The sequence below is a fragment of the Beta vulgaris genome, chromosome 5 (assembly GCF_026745355.1).
Source record: "Beta vulgaris subsp. vulgaris cultivar EL10 chromosome 5, EL10.2, whole genome shotgun sequence".
NCBI lineage: Eukaryota > Viridiplantae > Streptophyta > Magnoliopsida > Caryophyllales > Amaranthaceae > Beta > Beta vulgaris.
Genome location: NC_079206.1, coordinates 16086916 through 16100199, shown reverse-complemented (window position 1 = coordinate 16100199; position 13284 = coordinate 16086916). Strand labels below are relative to the sequence as shown.

General features: G+C 38.1%; 2 protein-coding genes across 2 annotated transcripts; one reads left to right on the top strand and one right to left on the bottom strand.

The window, feature by feature from the left end:
• Positions 1-1346: 1346 nt before the first annotated feature.
• Positions 1347-1871, top strand: LOC125497876 (uncharacterized mitochondrial protein AtMg00310-like). Its single transcript, XM_048645580.1, has one exon. It carries the CDS (start codon positions 1347-1349, stop codon positions 1869-1871), a length of 525 nt encoding a protein of 174 aa, XP_048501537.1.
• A 2120-nt stretch (positions 1872-3991) lies between these two features.
• LOC104892928 (hypothetical protein) lies at positions 3992-12456 on the bottom strand. The gene is made up of 5 exons (XM_010678951.4): positions 11432-12456; positions 11298-11350; positions 8231-8362; positions 5889-6050; positions 3992-4675 (listed from the first exon to the last, which is right to left on the bottom strand). The coding sequence occupies exons 1-5, from the start codon at positions 12132-12134 to the stop codon at positions 4400-4402; spliced, it is 1326 nt and encodes a 441-aa protein (XP_010677253.1). The 5' UTR covers positions 12135-12456; the 3' UTR covers positions 3992-4399.
• Positions 12457-13284: the final 828 nt, after the last annotated feature.

Sequence of the window (13284 nt, the reverse complement as noted above, 5' to 3'; positions counted from 1 at the left end):
GCTCGTCGTGCGATCGCGGGTGGGCGCGTGATTTCGCGCGCGGGAAAACAGCATCCTTGCTGATCCTCTCTCTCCCGCAGACCCTCAAGCGCGGGTGAGTGCGGGCACCCCTCGAGCATCCCTCGAGCCACCCAACTTCAATTCCTTCACCGTTTTTTCTTCGACGCAACCTTTCTCCACACCCATACACCCCATTGAGCCTCATATACTACCATATACCCAACACTTGCTCCCATCACAGATCACGAAATCCGTCGGGGAATGTTTGATAATGCCAATGACAAATCTCCAGGGCTAGACCCCTCAGAATTTTTTAAGCTATATTGGGAACACATTGGGTCCTCCATAATCCGAGTCGTCCAACGTTTCTTCTCTACTGGTCATTTATTGAAAGAATGGAACAAAACGCTGATTGTTCTAATTCCCAAAGCTACTCCTCCAGAGGAGGTTAGTCACTTTCGACCAATAAGCCTTTGTAATGTCATTTATAAATGTGTCGCCAAGTGTATGGTCAACAGGATGAAACCTCACCTACCGAGCTTAATAGCTGATTTTCAGAATGCTTTTGTTCCTAGGCGACATATGGGTGATAATATCCTTATTTCCCACGAGTTAACTCACATTATCAATAAGCAACACTCTGGGGCTCGCTATCTTGCAGCTTTGAAACTGGATATGAACAAAGCTTATGATAGAGTGAGTTGGCTCTTTATTCTGCGTATTTTGGCTGCGTACGGATTCCCTCCTGTTTGGATCAACCTGATTCAACAATGTATTAGTACGGTTTCCTACAGAATTCTGATTAATGGTACGGCAACTCCGACCTTTAACCCGAAGTGTGGATTACGTCAGGGGATCTCTTATCCCCGTATCTTTTCTTGTGCTGTATGGATATCCTCTCCAGAATGACTACTCTGGCTTCAGATATACACCAGCTCCAGGGTATTAAAATCGGTCGACATGGGCCTACCATATCACACCTGTTTTTTGCAGACGTTATTTTATTTTTTCGAGCATCTGAGGGCGTGTGTCATGCCCTAAACACTCTTATTACATGATTCTGCTCCATCTCGGGTCAGATGATCAATCTTCAGAAGTCCTTTATGAAGTTTAGTCCGAATATAGCATCTGATCATCGCCACTCCTATAAATCTATACTCCAGATGGACGATCGCGCCTCGCTGGGGACATATCTCGGATCTTCAATCGACATTTAGGGACTCAAGGTACAACATTTCACCCCATTATTGGACATCATCTCGAACAAGATTGCAAGATGGAACCATAGTCTCCTATCCCAGTCAACTAAACTAATAATCATTAACTCCATTCTGGTGGCGACCATTATGAATCAGCTCGCTATATTTCAAATCCCACTTACTATTGCACATAAATTGGATGCCATGATTGCCCAGTTCTTTTGGAAAAATTCTTCTCAGCAGGGAATTCATTGGAAACGAAAGGAAATCATGCATCGGCCAAAAGGTCAAGGAGGGCTCGGCATTCGTAATATTGGATGCTTCAATAAAGCACTGCTTATGAAAAAGGTGTGGCGTATTGTTCATCAGCCACAGCTTTTGTTCTCAAAGGTGTTCCAGTCGATTAGTCACAGTGCTTCGTGGATCCGTCCTACCTTGCATAAGCTCTCCTTGGGTCGGAGGGGACTCCTTATGGCGGGTCAAACTTTGAAAGATACTTGTGCCTGGAAAGTGGGCAATGGCCTTCATATTCGAGCTGCCTCTCAAGCTTGGGTGTATGGTAAGATACCAACATTTAGAGATTGTGTCACGTTACGTGACGCTGCAGACACATCTGTTGCCGACCTTATTCTTCCTAACAATCAGGGTTGGAATGCTCGTAAAATCAATTAGTTCTTTATACCATCTGATGCTCGTCTTATCAAGAGCATTGAACTCCCTTCTCGGCTGGAGGAGGAAGACCGGCCATACTGACCTTTCACCCATTCCGGTGATTACTCCACAAAATCCGGATATGGACTTTTACTACAACAACAGCAAATCGAAATTTGCAGCATGATAACTCCAGTAACCTCGAAATTCCTTCGTCAAATCTGGGGTTTGTGCATCATGCCGAAATGGAAAATGTTTCTTTGGAAAATATGGCACAATTGCCTAGCCACTTCTTCCAACCTTCACTACCGTGGTATTACTACGCAAAATCAATGCCTAACATGTTTACATGATAATGAGGATGATAACCACATTTTTCGGACATGCCCTTTAGCTCTCGAAGCTTGGGCCGCAGAGAGTGCTCTTAATGTTCAGCCTCTTGATCAACCTTCACTCTCGATCGATGGCCTCCTGGCTGGAACTCTGGTTAGGTAAATTTCTTAAAGAGGATGGGTGCTGGGGTCCAAGAATACCCACATTCATTAGTAGCCTCTAGGCGATATGGAATACGAGAAACGCTCAGGTTTTTAGGCAAGTCCGGGCCACGCTACAACAACTAAATGAACATGCAGAGGAAGGTAGCCGACAACACACTAGGTTCATTGCGACGGATCATGCTACCCCCCCCCCCAACCACCACCACCACCTGCTCCTGATTATGATCTTCCCCTAGGCTTTACTATCGCCAACCTTGGTCATCTTCAACATGGTATACCGAACCTTATTATCCAGATCGACGGTTCATGGGATGCAAATTCTGGTTTTGGGGGTGCAGCTTGGGTTGTGTGCCAAACTCAACAGCATCTCCATCGACGGGGGTTTTTTATCTGCGCGTCCTCTGCCCTCCAAACTGAAGTCGTGGCTTGCCTCCAGGCCACCAGATGGGCTCGAACAACAACCCACTCCAACATCCTTATTAATACGGACTATGCATCACTTGTCCATTTGTTGGCCTCCTCGCGTCCTACCGATATCACGCTTAGACATACCTTAGATGAAATTCGCAGGGAAGCTTCAGCATTTAGTTGGTTCCAGGTGCGGAAGGTAAGCAGAGAACAAGTCCAACACGCTCATACAACGGCTATCACCTGCCGTAGGACTAGGATTAATTTTGTTTAGTTTTACGTACGATACTTGGATGTCAAAAAAAAAAAATCTGAAAACAATCCCACGCGAGGCAACACACAGGCTCAAATACTAGTAAATCTATTAAAAGACGTACAAACGATGCCACGTGACGCTCTCCTGAAAGGCGTTTTACTTCATGTAAAACATATACAGTAAAAAAAATTAGAAATTGCATAGTATAGACTTTGATCCTGTAGTCTCATATTCATAAACTAAAGTCTTAACCATTATATCAAGTAATAATTAGTGTTATTATTTTAAATTACAATATTAATAAATGAAAATCTTCTTTACTTACGATATAACCCGAGCTTAATAACTAGTATTCATTAAAGACCGTCTAAGGGAAATGAACACGAATTTATAAAGGGTGACTGAACGAAGCCATTATCAAAATTATACATTATTCTTTGATATAACTGTACAAGTTTGATCCACAATATTATGATAATCTTCTATATATAATATGTGAAGGTGACTTGTCAGTATCAAATGATAAACGACCGCAATTTGGCCTCCAGTGTTGTTGACAGGCTGAAATGATACAAATAGCCCATTCATTTACCAAATTCAGAACATGGCAACTAGCCAACATGTCCTCAAGAATGACAAAGATAGGACTATCTTCTGCTAACTTGTACACTGTAAGCACAAATCTAAAATCACCTATATAGATTGTATAAATTAAGAATAATTTATTACTAAAATTTATTAGGTTTATTTGAAAAACTAACAACAGAAAACTTAAAACTATTTTTTCTAGTTTCTCGAAACTAGAAACATAGAATCAATATATAAACGACCCTAAATTGATAATGCAAAATTCACAAATCTCTGGAAGAATTCTTGGCCCAACACCCGAAAACAGTACATAGGAAAGAAGTACTATCAAAACCTCATAGAATTTTACCAATTGAGAACTGGCCATGAACCAATACTTGCACTGATTCACATAACATCCAACACTCCAATTCAAATTCAATTTGATCTCGAAACCCGGGTTACACAAAATCATTCCTAAAAAAGAGTACTACTACACTTCTCAAGTCAGGAGGAAACCCAAGGCCAAGGCATCAGATTGGAAAACATAAACTTAACCTCATACTGATGACTATGTGCAAAAGATGCCAAACAGGGCCTAAAAAAATCACCTTTTTTAACACAGGAGATATAAATCTCATTTACCTACGTTGAAAAGATGCAGAACCACCTAAATAAAATTATAATTAACAGAGAAAACGGATGAGGAGAAAGCAAGTAAAAGGAAGAAAGCTACTCTAGGATATATGCTTTACTGCTTTAGACTCTGCCGGTTAGAATCTGAAATCTGCCTTTGAACAGCAAGAAGACGATCTCGCTCCTTAGTTTTGAAGCATCTTTGAAGCGGAGTTAGGCCAACCCATAGTAGTGTACATTTGCATATTATGCACAGGATGATTAGAATTTCCATAGGATCCCATGGTCCTGTCAATATGGTTACTACCATTCTCTTCAGATCCTTCACTAGAAACCTCCTGGGAGGGAGATCTATCAGCTGCTGGTAGTGGTGGGGCAGCAAAGCTCAGCACATGCGACTGAGGTACTGAGGGCATGTACTTTGTCTTTTTCCCATTTGCGATGAAGCTACCCACAATTATCTGGCAACAGTTCGGGGTTAGGACACAAACAACTTAGTATTAGCCTGAAAATCCTGACTAATTTTGAATATATTTGGTAGTGCTTTTTTTAACGAGAATATTTAAGTGTTTAGTTCAACTTTTTTTTTTTGAGGGAAAAGTGCTTAGTTCAACTTCATTTGACTTGTTCAGGGGAAAAAAGACACTAGTTCAAATTAGTCCAGATAAGTTCCGATAAGTTCAATTCAGACATATTTTTGCAGTAAGTTCAAATAAGTCAATTTCAGTTGAATCAAACACACCCAAAGACAGAAAAGCACTATTTACTTTGTATTTTCTTCTCTCATGTAAAAATGTTATTTATTTTTGGGGGCGGGGGGAGTTGGAAAAGAAGCAATTTAATTAAACCAAAGCCTTTTCAATGTAGAGAGAGAGAGTGAGAGAGAGAGAGAGCTGAATGATGCGCATATAGTTGCTCCCATTATCCCATACTTAACATCTTCCTTTTCGGATGTCTCTCAATTAGGTAACATCTTAAGTAATCACTAATCTCTAAAGCTGGCTCCGACACCTACCCCCATTCTATTCTATCTATTTTAACTTTCCTTCATATTCGTTCAGAAAGTAGATGTTAAAGTACAGAAGGAGAACTGTCTTCAGCTCTTTCCAGAAGTTCTTTACATTTTCTTCACAAGCTTGCAGGATATCTTATTATCTTACATTTTCACACACAAAGAGAAGCAAAAAAAAAAGCATCCATGTCTTAATTTTTTACTGCCCAATCTGTACAAGACAGCTAAATCTCTCTCTCACAAAGACAAGATAGTAAGGAGATATATTTGACATAGCACTACAATTGGAAACTACTTGGTCCTAGAATATGCTGTTCAGCAAGGAGAGGGAACAAATGAAACATAAGGAGTTCGATCGATTATCAGAGCTGCACGATGGCATACGCATATGACAAGAGTGAAGAAAAATATCAAGATTGTATCCCTGTACAAGAGTACAAATACAGAAAATTGAAAATGAAAAAAGAAAGTAAAAAGAATAGGTTTTTGAGCACATAATTACTATTCTTCGAGAACTGAAATAAATTTCACATGGTAAAAAGAAATTTAGAAAATAAATCTAGAAAAGCAAGTATACACAAGCAAGGTACACTTTTCACATGTACACACATAAGGCACAAGCAAAAACTAGATGACACAAGAGCACAGCTGAGTGTGTATACCTGAACAGGAGTTGCAGCCATCAAAAGCCCAGCAACACCACCACCCAACACACGGCCATCAGATCCTGCCAGTGATACACTTAAGCCACCTGTCCGTAGTTGGCCACCACTATTCTCTGAGAACAGGAATGAGCCTGATAGAGAAATAATCTCGAATCGTCCCTGCAACACAGGTATCACAACTTTATCAGTAAGAGAAAACAAGAAATGTGCACACCACCAGCAAATCAGCTCATCAGCTTGAAATTAGCATGCTGATACACACCAAATGAACATGTCCAACTCCCAAAGAGATAGGAACACTAAAAGAAAGAGGACTGGATAAACTGTGAAAAGATTATATTATGTTTAAACACAGCAATTAAGTGTGAATTTACAATTATGTAAAAGAACATACACAGACATAGAGAATTAAGAAGCTAGCCAGATTGTCAAATAAGGATCATAAAAAAGATCTTAGACCCCAATTATTGGCAGAGAACCAGTCTTAAGTGCTCCATAATATATTCAAAAACTATGTACAGTAGAACAAATTGCCCTAAATAATTGGAAATTTATGATATACCAAGACTTAGCAGTAAGCAAGAGTAAATCTGCCAAATACTTGAAAATCACCAATAACAAAGCCTTGAGAACCAAGGAGAGGAAAGAAAAAGATAAAAGGAATCATCCACATGAAGTTCAAAAATTGCCATTTGACCCTTAAGCTGGTAACATGTGTTAATTCAAAAGGCAATTTACGTACAAGGAAAACTAGGAAACAAGCTCACTTGATTGCAGCTATTAAATCTTCTATGACCATAGGTAAAGAAGTTAACCAACAAAAAAATTGATGCACACGTAAAACATTGAAAGCTTTCAAGATAGACAACTCTCAATATACATGAAGAAAGCATCTTGGGCACAAATAATTTACTTCAAACTTTTGAAGATTTTTACACAAACTATAATCTTTACATGTAATGGCTCAAGATGAAAATAGAGCTTCACAAGTCATTCAAAATAGATAAATTGGGCTTCAAGCAAAGTTCAGAAGAGAACAGAAATGGGGAGGATGAAGAGGAATGGTAAAAACTCTCAATGTCCTTCTCAGTATTTGGGGATACAGCATTGAATAAGAACTGCTACAAAAGGCTGATAAAATCCTAATTGTCATTTGATCAGAAAGATAGCACGGTTCTGCTTCTCTGTTTGGGCATCAGGCTCAAACTCCATGCCCTTGTTACTCTAGAAGGCTTCTAAAGCCTCCATCTCCCATCTATCTTTGAGTTCAAGTTCCCCATTTGTCAAAACCCATATTGTGATTTAGCAGTTAGCGCGGGTTTTCTAGTTTCTGCGCATCATGTACTCAGGAAACTCTTCATGCTAACAATCCCATACATTGGTGCATGAGTGTCAAAAGAGCAACAGATACAGTTTGAAGATTGTATTGGATGATGATTGAAAAGCCAAAAAAAGTATAGCCCACAAAATCCTTCAGATTTCAAAAGCTTCCTTCCTCCAGTTTCAATGGGTATTTAAATCTCAGAAATTATCCTCACATGAAATAGAGTAGTCAAATTTGCAAATCACTAACATAATTTATGTAAGTTTACACAAACAATAAGGTATCAGAGTGGGAGTACCATATTCCGGTCCCACCAATTGTCTATATCCCTCATACAACAACAAGAACAATTTAATGTAAGTTAACACAAACAAAAATGACAGGGTGTACCATACTCCAGTCCCACCATACATCTATGTCCCTGATACAAAAACAGCAACAACAACTATCTTAAACCATCTACTCTACAAAAACAATTTAATGTATGATTGTCAGCCAGCCTCATATATTATCTCCTCCGCAAAAGAGTATCGGACTTTTTTACAGTTGTCAAAGTTCATCCTTCACTAATATTTTTACCCAACATCATTTCTATTTAACCTTTCTCCAAGGAACTCCAAGTCATGTGGTTCAGACATCCAAAGTTAACAATTTATAAGAAATCTTGACCAAAAATTAAACAGGATCCACCCTGCAGCACGAAGAGTGATTTGTCCATCATGTTCAGATAGATCCTACAATTACTCAAAAACAGAAGTAGAAGAGACTCAGAACCCAAGAAAACAAAAGATACACTAACTGAAGTCCATGTTTATTCATATAAATTAACAAATTCTAGCAATATAGTATCCTCAAATTTAAAAGATTGGGCAAAATCGTTGAGCACCTCAGAAGGTAAATGTTTCAGACAGGACAGATTCACAAAATGAGAAGAGATACAAATTACAACTTGGATGACAATAAGGTACAATTAAGGCAGTTACCATAATATGTATACACTCATTTCAGTACACACCTCATAGTTCACAACACCTCCACTCATTGCAGGTTGTCGGAGGCTCACATTGCATATGGAACCATTTGCAGAAAGAACGCAAACTGTACGAGGTCCTTGCTTAGAAAAGGCTACAATCTTTGATGCAATGTCCTGTAGACCGGAATATAAAAATTAATAAAAATATATATATATATAAAGAATAGAAAATTGGAGGCAGAAAGAAGCATTGCTTCAAATCATGCAATCGTTCAGCTTGGATACAACAGCAGCTTTCCACTGATTAAAACATCGTAGATAAAGACTTAACATCATCTCTCTTGTTACAGCTGTTTGTTTATAGAAGAGCAAAATAGTACAGAAAAAAAAACACTAGATAGATGGCCTCTAGCACAAGAAACTGCCTTCATGTGAACTGGTGCCGATACATAAATGGGCCTGCTGTACTTTAAGGCCTTTCCAAAATAAATATACTACAGACAACGAACCATGAACACAATCTCACATTGAAACAGGCTTGATTTGGTATTGATTACAAAAAACAGCTACTGCATCTGTTTTACAGTATTTGTCCAAATGGAACTTTTACAAAGATTACTAGAACTTTTAGATGGAAATAATCAAAAAGAATGGGGAGGAAAGGAGGATGAGGATCTATGTTCCTTTATTTGGATAAAAGGAGAGAAAGATTGGAGGGATCTATCTTCTTTCCCCTTTGAACACACCAAATGCTTCCATTACTGGAAAAATTTTGAGGATAAAACATGACACCTTTTAGTGGCATAGACAGATAGTGAGCATATAGGACACCAATATGAAAGACATCATAACAGAGACAATAATCAATATGAAATATGGTGAAAGTTCAACAAACAACCAATATAAGCACGACGTTTAACAAATGTTGTCAAATCTAACAAAAGGGGAACCTAAAGAACAACCATGCAGTGGACCCACCCTTAACTCTACTGCACGTCTGCACCTTAAAGATATACACACATTTTCAATTTTTGTCCAAAACCAAAGTTAACCAATATAATCACTACGAAATATGGTGAAAATTCAACAAACAACCAATATAAGCACAACATTTAACAAATGTTGTCAAATCTAACAAAAGAGGAACCTAAAGAACAACCATGCAATGGAGCCACCCTTAACAATACTGCACCTCTGCACCTTAAAGAAATACACCCAATTTCAATTTTTGTCCAAAACCAACGTTAACCCCTAGTTTACACCAATATAGACTCCAAGATCAGGTAAGAGATCCAAATGTTTACTACTTTGAGGAGAAAGCAGTTGGCAGACCTACACTATATCTTACTCTCTTAGTTCAAAGTCTAGAACTAGTATGTCGAAGGCCTGAGTATCAACCTTGATATTTTAATCAAAAACTAAAGAAAAAGGCTCAGCAACAGCTAAATCAGGAAATAGAAACAAATCCTGACAATTACTGCCTGACACGCATCAGCACTTAGAATCCTTGGAGTCTCGGACACAAATAACCAAACCATCATAAGTTTAGCACATTAGCCAAAGTGTCAAACTTGATGTTATCACTATCCAAGCATCAGTTTTCATAGCTACTCATATGCTCAGGTTTTCAACCTTATCACGTTGCAAAACACTGTAAAAATTACTAATAATACATAAACAACCAAAGAAAATCATTGCTAATCAACAAATCCTTAGAGAAGAATAAACATCGGCCAGAACGGAGAAATAGTTGAGAATTCAAAATTAACAACTTTCCAAATGATTTTTGCACATAAATGACAAGGAACTTTCTTAAATATTTCAAGATTAATTGATTCAAACAACGAAGTTTTGGAATTCTAAGTAGGAATGAGAATGTACTTGTGAGAGAGTCAATTCAACAAGTGGGATAAGGTACGGTAGAAAGGAAAAACCTTTACTAATACGATACAGAACAGATATAGGAAGAATATCATGGAACGGACTTAAACGGAAAGTAAGAAGTTTTTATGGAAGGGAGAGAGTAGCTCACAAATTCAGCCTCCCACAATAAATGGTGCATTAACATGCTTTTGAAGCGACACACTTTTCCATGAACAAGTATTAATTTGAAAGCATATATCTGCAGATCTTGACATTTTGATCTCTTTTGAGGTTTGCTAAATCAACGATATACCCGAGCAGTCCATGTCACCCATTTCATCCATCATAACAAGACATGGAACTAGAGTGCATATATTGCCATATGACAACATCAATATCAATGCCTCTAAAAAAGTCTCACCTTGGGCAACGTAAGGGAGATTAAATGTGAGCAACGCAACGCAACCCCACCAAGCGGAGCAATAATTTTCAATACACTACCATTAGGCAATACCATTATAGATAAACAAAAAAGTGAATTAGTACTCCTTAATATTTTCAGAAGTTATCTATGAGGGCATCTTTAACTCAACTAAAAAAATAAATGAGAAAGCAAATTTGTAATTTGAAAACAATGCAAATCATTATAGAGAGAAGAAGATGCCTAAAGTGAGCACAGGCAAACAGATTGCCCATCTTTAATCAAACGAAGAAGGGAAACCGAAAACTTCATAAACGAAATCCCCTGTAAGGAAATTCAACAACAGACAGCCCAAGCAAATCATTGCATCTTTGTGGAACACAGAATGTAATTGCTACTCAGTATATAATTCTACAGAAATTTTTATTGAGCTTGAGGCTCTGGCAGATTGAACTTTGATCTTCAGGAAAAATTAGATCTGTATCAGAAAAAAAAAAAAAAAAAAAAAAAAAAAAACAGTGATTTCTAGGGTATATGCCTCGTCTTTGAAGTCAGGATATGGTACCTTAATGCAGACACTCCAAAATATATAAAAATACATTGTCATTTTCATTTAGCTCATACCAAATGACACTTTTAACTTACACATGAGCAAAATGGCCACAAGATGCATGGAAAAGGAAATACTAAATCAAACAAATAAACATAAATGAGCTAAGTATCTCATGATTAGTAATATTTAGTAACACATAAATGATCAGTAAAGCTCAGATCAACATTCATGAACCACATTCAAAATTACCATCTATGAAGTGTCACACATACCTCCCCAGCGTTCACCAAGATAACGTGCGGCGTAAAACCAACCCCACAGTTACCTGCCCACAGCAAAAACAAAAGATCAAAACAAATGACTATCATATATCCACAATAATAATACCACATTATACTACACCCACCTAATGCATCTAGTTGCTTCTTGCTGGAACCAGGGGGCCGACCACGATGTCGCTTTGACGGATTCTCCGAGGACGGGGCTGTACCACTCGAATCCGCCTGACCGCCGCCACCACCACCACCCGCAATCCCGCTTCCACTTCCTACAATAGAAGAAGACATAGGGGTAGGAGCTAAACCCAAAGCAATGCTACTGCCACCACCATCAGGGGAGTATTTCCTAGGTCTACCCCTTTTCTTCTTCTGTGAAGAATTTGAATTCGGGTCAATACCAAACCCAGATTGTCTTAACCCAGATGACCCATCTCCAGAATAAGGTGAATTAAGGGGTTCAAGAGCAGATGTATGACTCTTTGAAGGAGGTGGAGTAGTTGTAACAACTTGAGAACTGAAAGGAAATCGATTATTTTGAAGCATGGATGAAGAAGAATTAGGAGTTGCGATCATTTGAGGAGGGTTTGAAGATGAGTTAGGTAGGTTTCCAGTTGGATAAGAAGAGTTTGATGGGTGATGAGGGTGATGATTATGATGGTGGTGTTGTAACATCATCCCAGGTGGTGGGGGTGGGGGTGGCTGATGAGGGTGGTGTTGCTGATGTTGTTGCTGGTGTTGCTGGTGTTGCTGATGTTGTTGCTGGTGATGTGGTTGCTGAAGGTGGTGCTGAAGGTGGTGTGATGGTGGCGCAGATGGCCCACGAGACTCCATGTATTTTTCTTATTTTAGACTTGGGATGCTCCAAAAGTATGAGATTTGTGAAAAAGACAGCAACAAAAATGACGGGTTTTTGAGGGGTTTTGAAGGTACTGTATCTACTTACTCTAACCTACTCTCTGAAGACTGAACAGTGTGTTGTTGTGGGAAATTAAAGACGAGGAGAAGAATTGAAGAAAAAACCAGGGGGAAATGGGAAAAGGGGAGCCGGAATTTTGGAATTTATTATACTAGAAGTGAAAAAGGGTTTTTGGATATTTAGGGTTTTATATGTTGCTTTTTCTTTTTTTTATCTTTTTCTTTTTTTTTCTTTTTCTTGCTTTTGTTTTCCAATAGAAGTATTTCTTTTCCACTTCTCTTTCAAACTTTTTTTAATTAGTCCCACTTAATTGATCAACAATTTTTAAAATTAATGTTAGAATTAAATTAGATTTCATCTTCCATCAATTTTAAACTTAATTGTTTTTATATCATCATTGGAAATGCATTTTCGTTTAATTACATGGTAAAAAAAAGTCGCTAATTGAAGTTGTGGTTATGCTGAGGCTGGAAATGCTAACTAATTTAGTGTTTTAAACTCGATTTCATCATCTTATGTCGTCTAAATGCACATGGAACAAAATGAGCAGAATAAATATGTGCATACAAAAATTTTCGAGATCTATATTGTGCAGTGAATTCTTCAATCAAATTTTGGAACAACATTTAATTAGGTATGTCTAGTTTTTAATTTTGCTTGTGAGTTTTATTAAAGCAACTATTCTTGTTCACAAAAAATATAATACAAGAGAACATCCAAAATAACAATGATTGAAGTTTATAAAGTATTGAGGTCAGAGTGTGATCCAATGATACGTCAAGTAAGATACTCAAATGAAAGTTATACAAGCACATACATGCTACAACGTTCGGATGAAAAGTGAAGATAAGTTGCATGAATGTTATAATAGTTTGGCGTGTGGCCAAGATAAGTAGACATATAACTTGGACCGGTGAGGCTATTTAGGCGTGTTTGGTTCAATATTTTGAATCAGACATGGGTTTAGGTATTAGATCCATATGATTATGATGGAGTTTAGGGTAATAGCCTATAATCCCAAAACCAAAAAGTAACACCTCTATGAGTTCAGGAGCCCGCTACACT

Bases quoted from the DNA above. Each gene is read 5' to 3' on its own strand.
- LOC125497876 (XM_048645580.1), top strand. From the start codon at position 1,347: ATGAATCAGCTCGCTATATTTCAAATCCCACTTACTATTGCACATAAA.
- LOC104892928 (XM_010678951.4), bottom strand. From the start codon at position 12,134: ATGGAGTCTCGTGGGCCATCTGCGCCACCATCACACCACCTTCAGCAC. The intron at 11,351-11,431 runs GTGGGTGTAGTA...TGCTGTGGGCAG, and splicing joins GAAGCAACTAGATGCATTAG to GTAACTGTGGGGTTGGTTTT. The intron at 4,676-5,888 runs GTATACACACTC...AACTGTTGCCAG, and splicing joins TGGCTGCAACTCCTGTTCAG to ATAATTGTGGGTAGCTTCAT.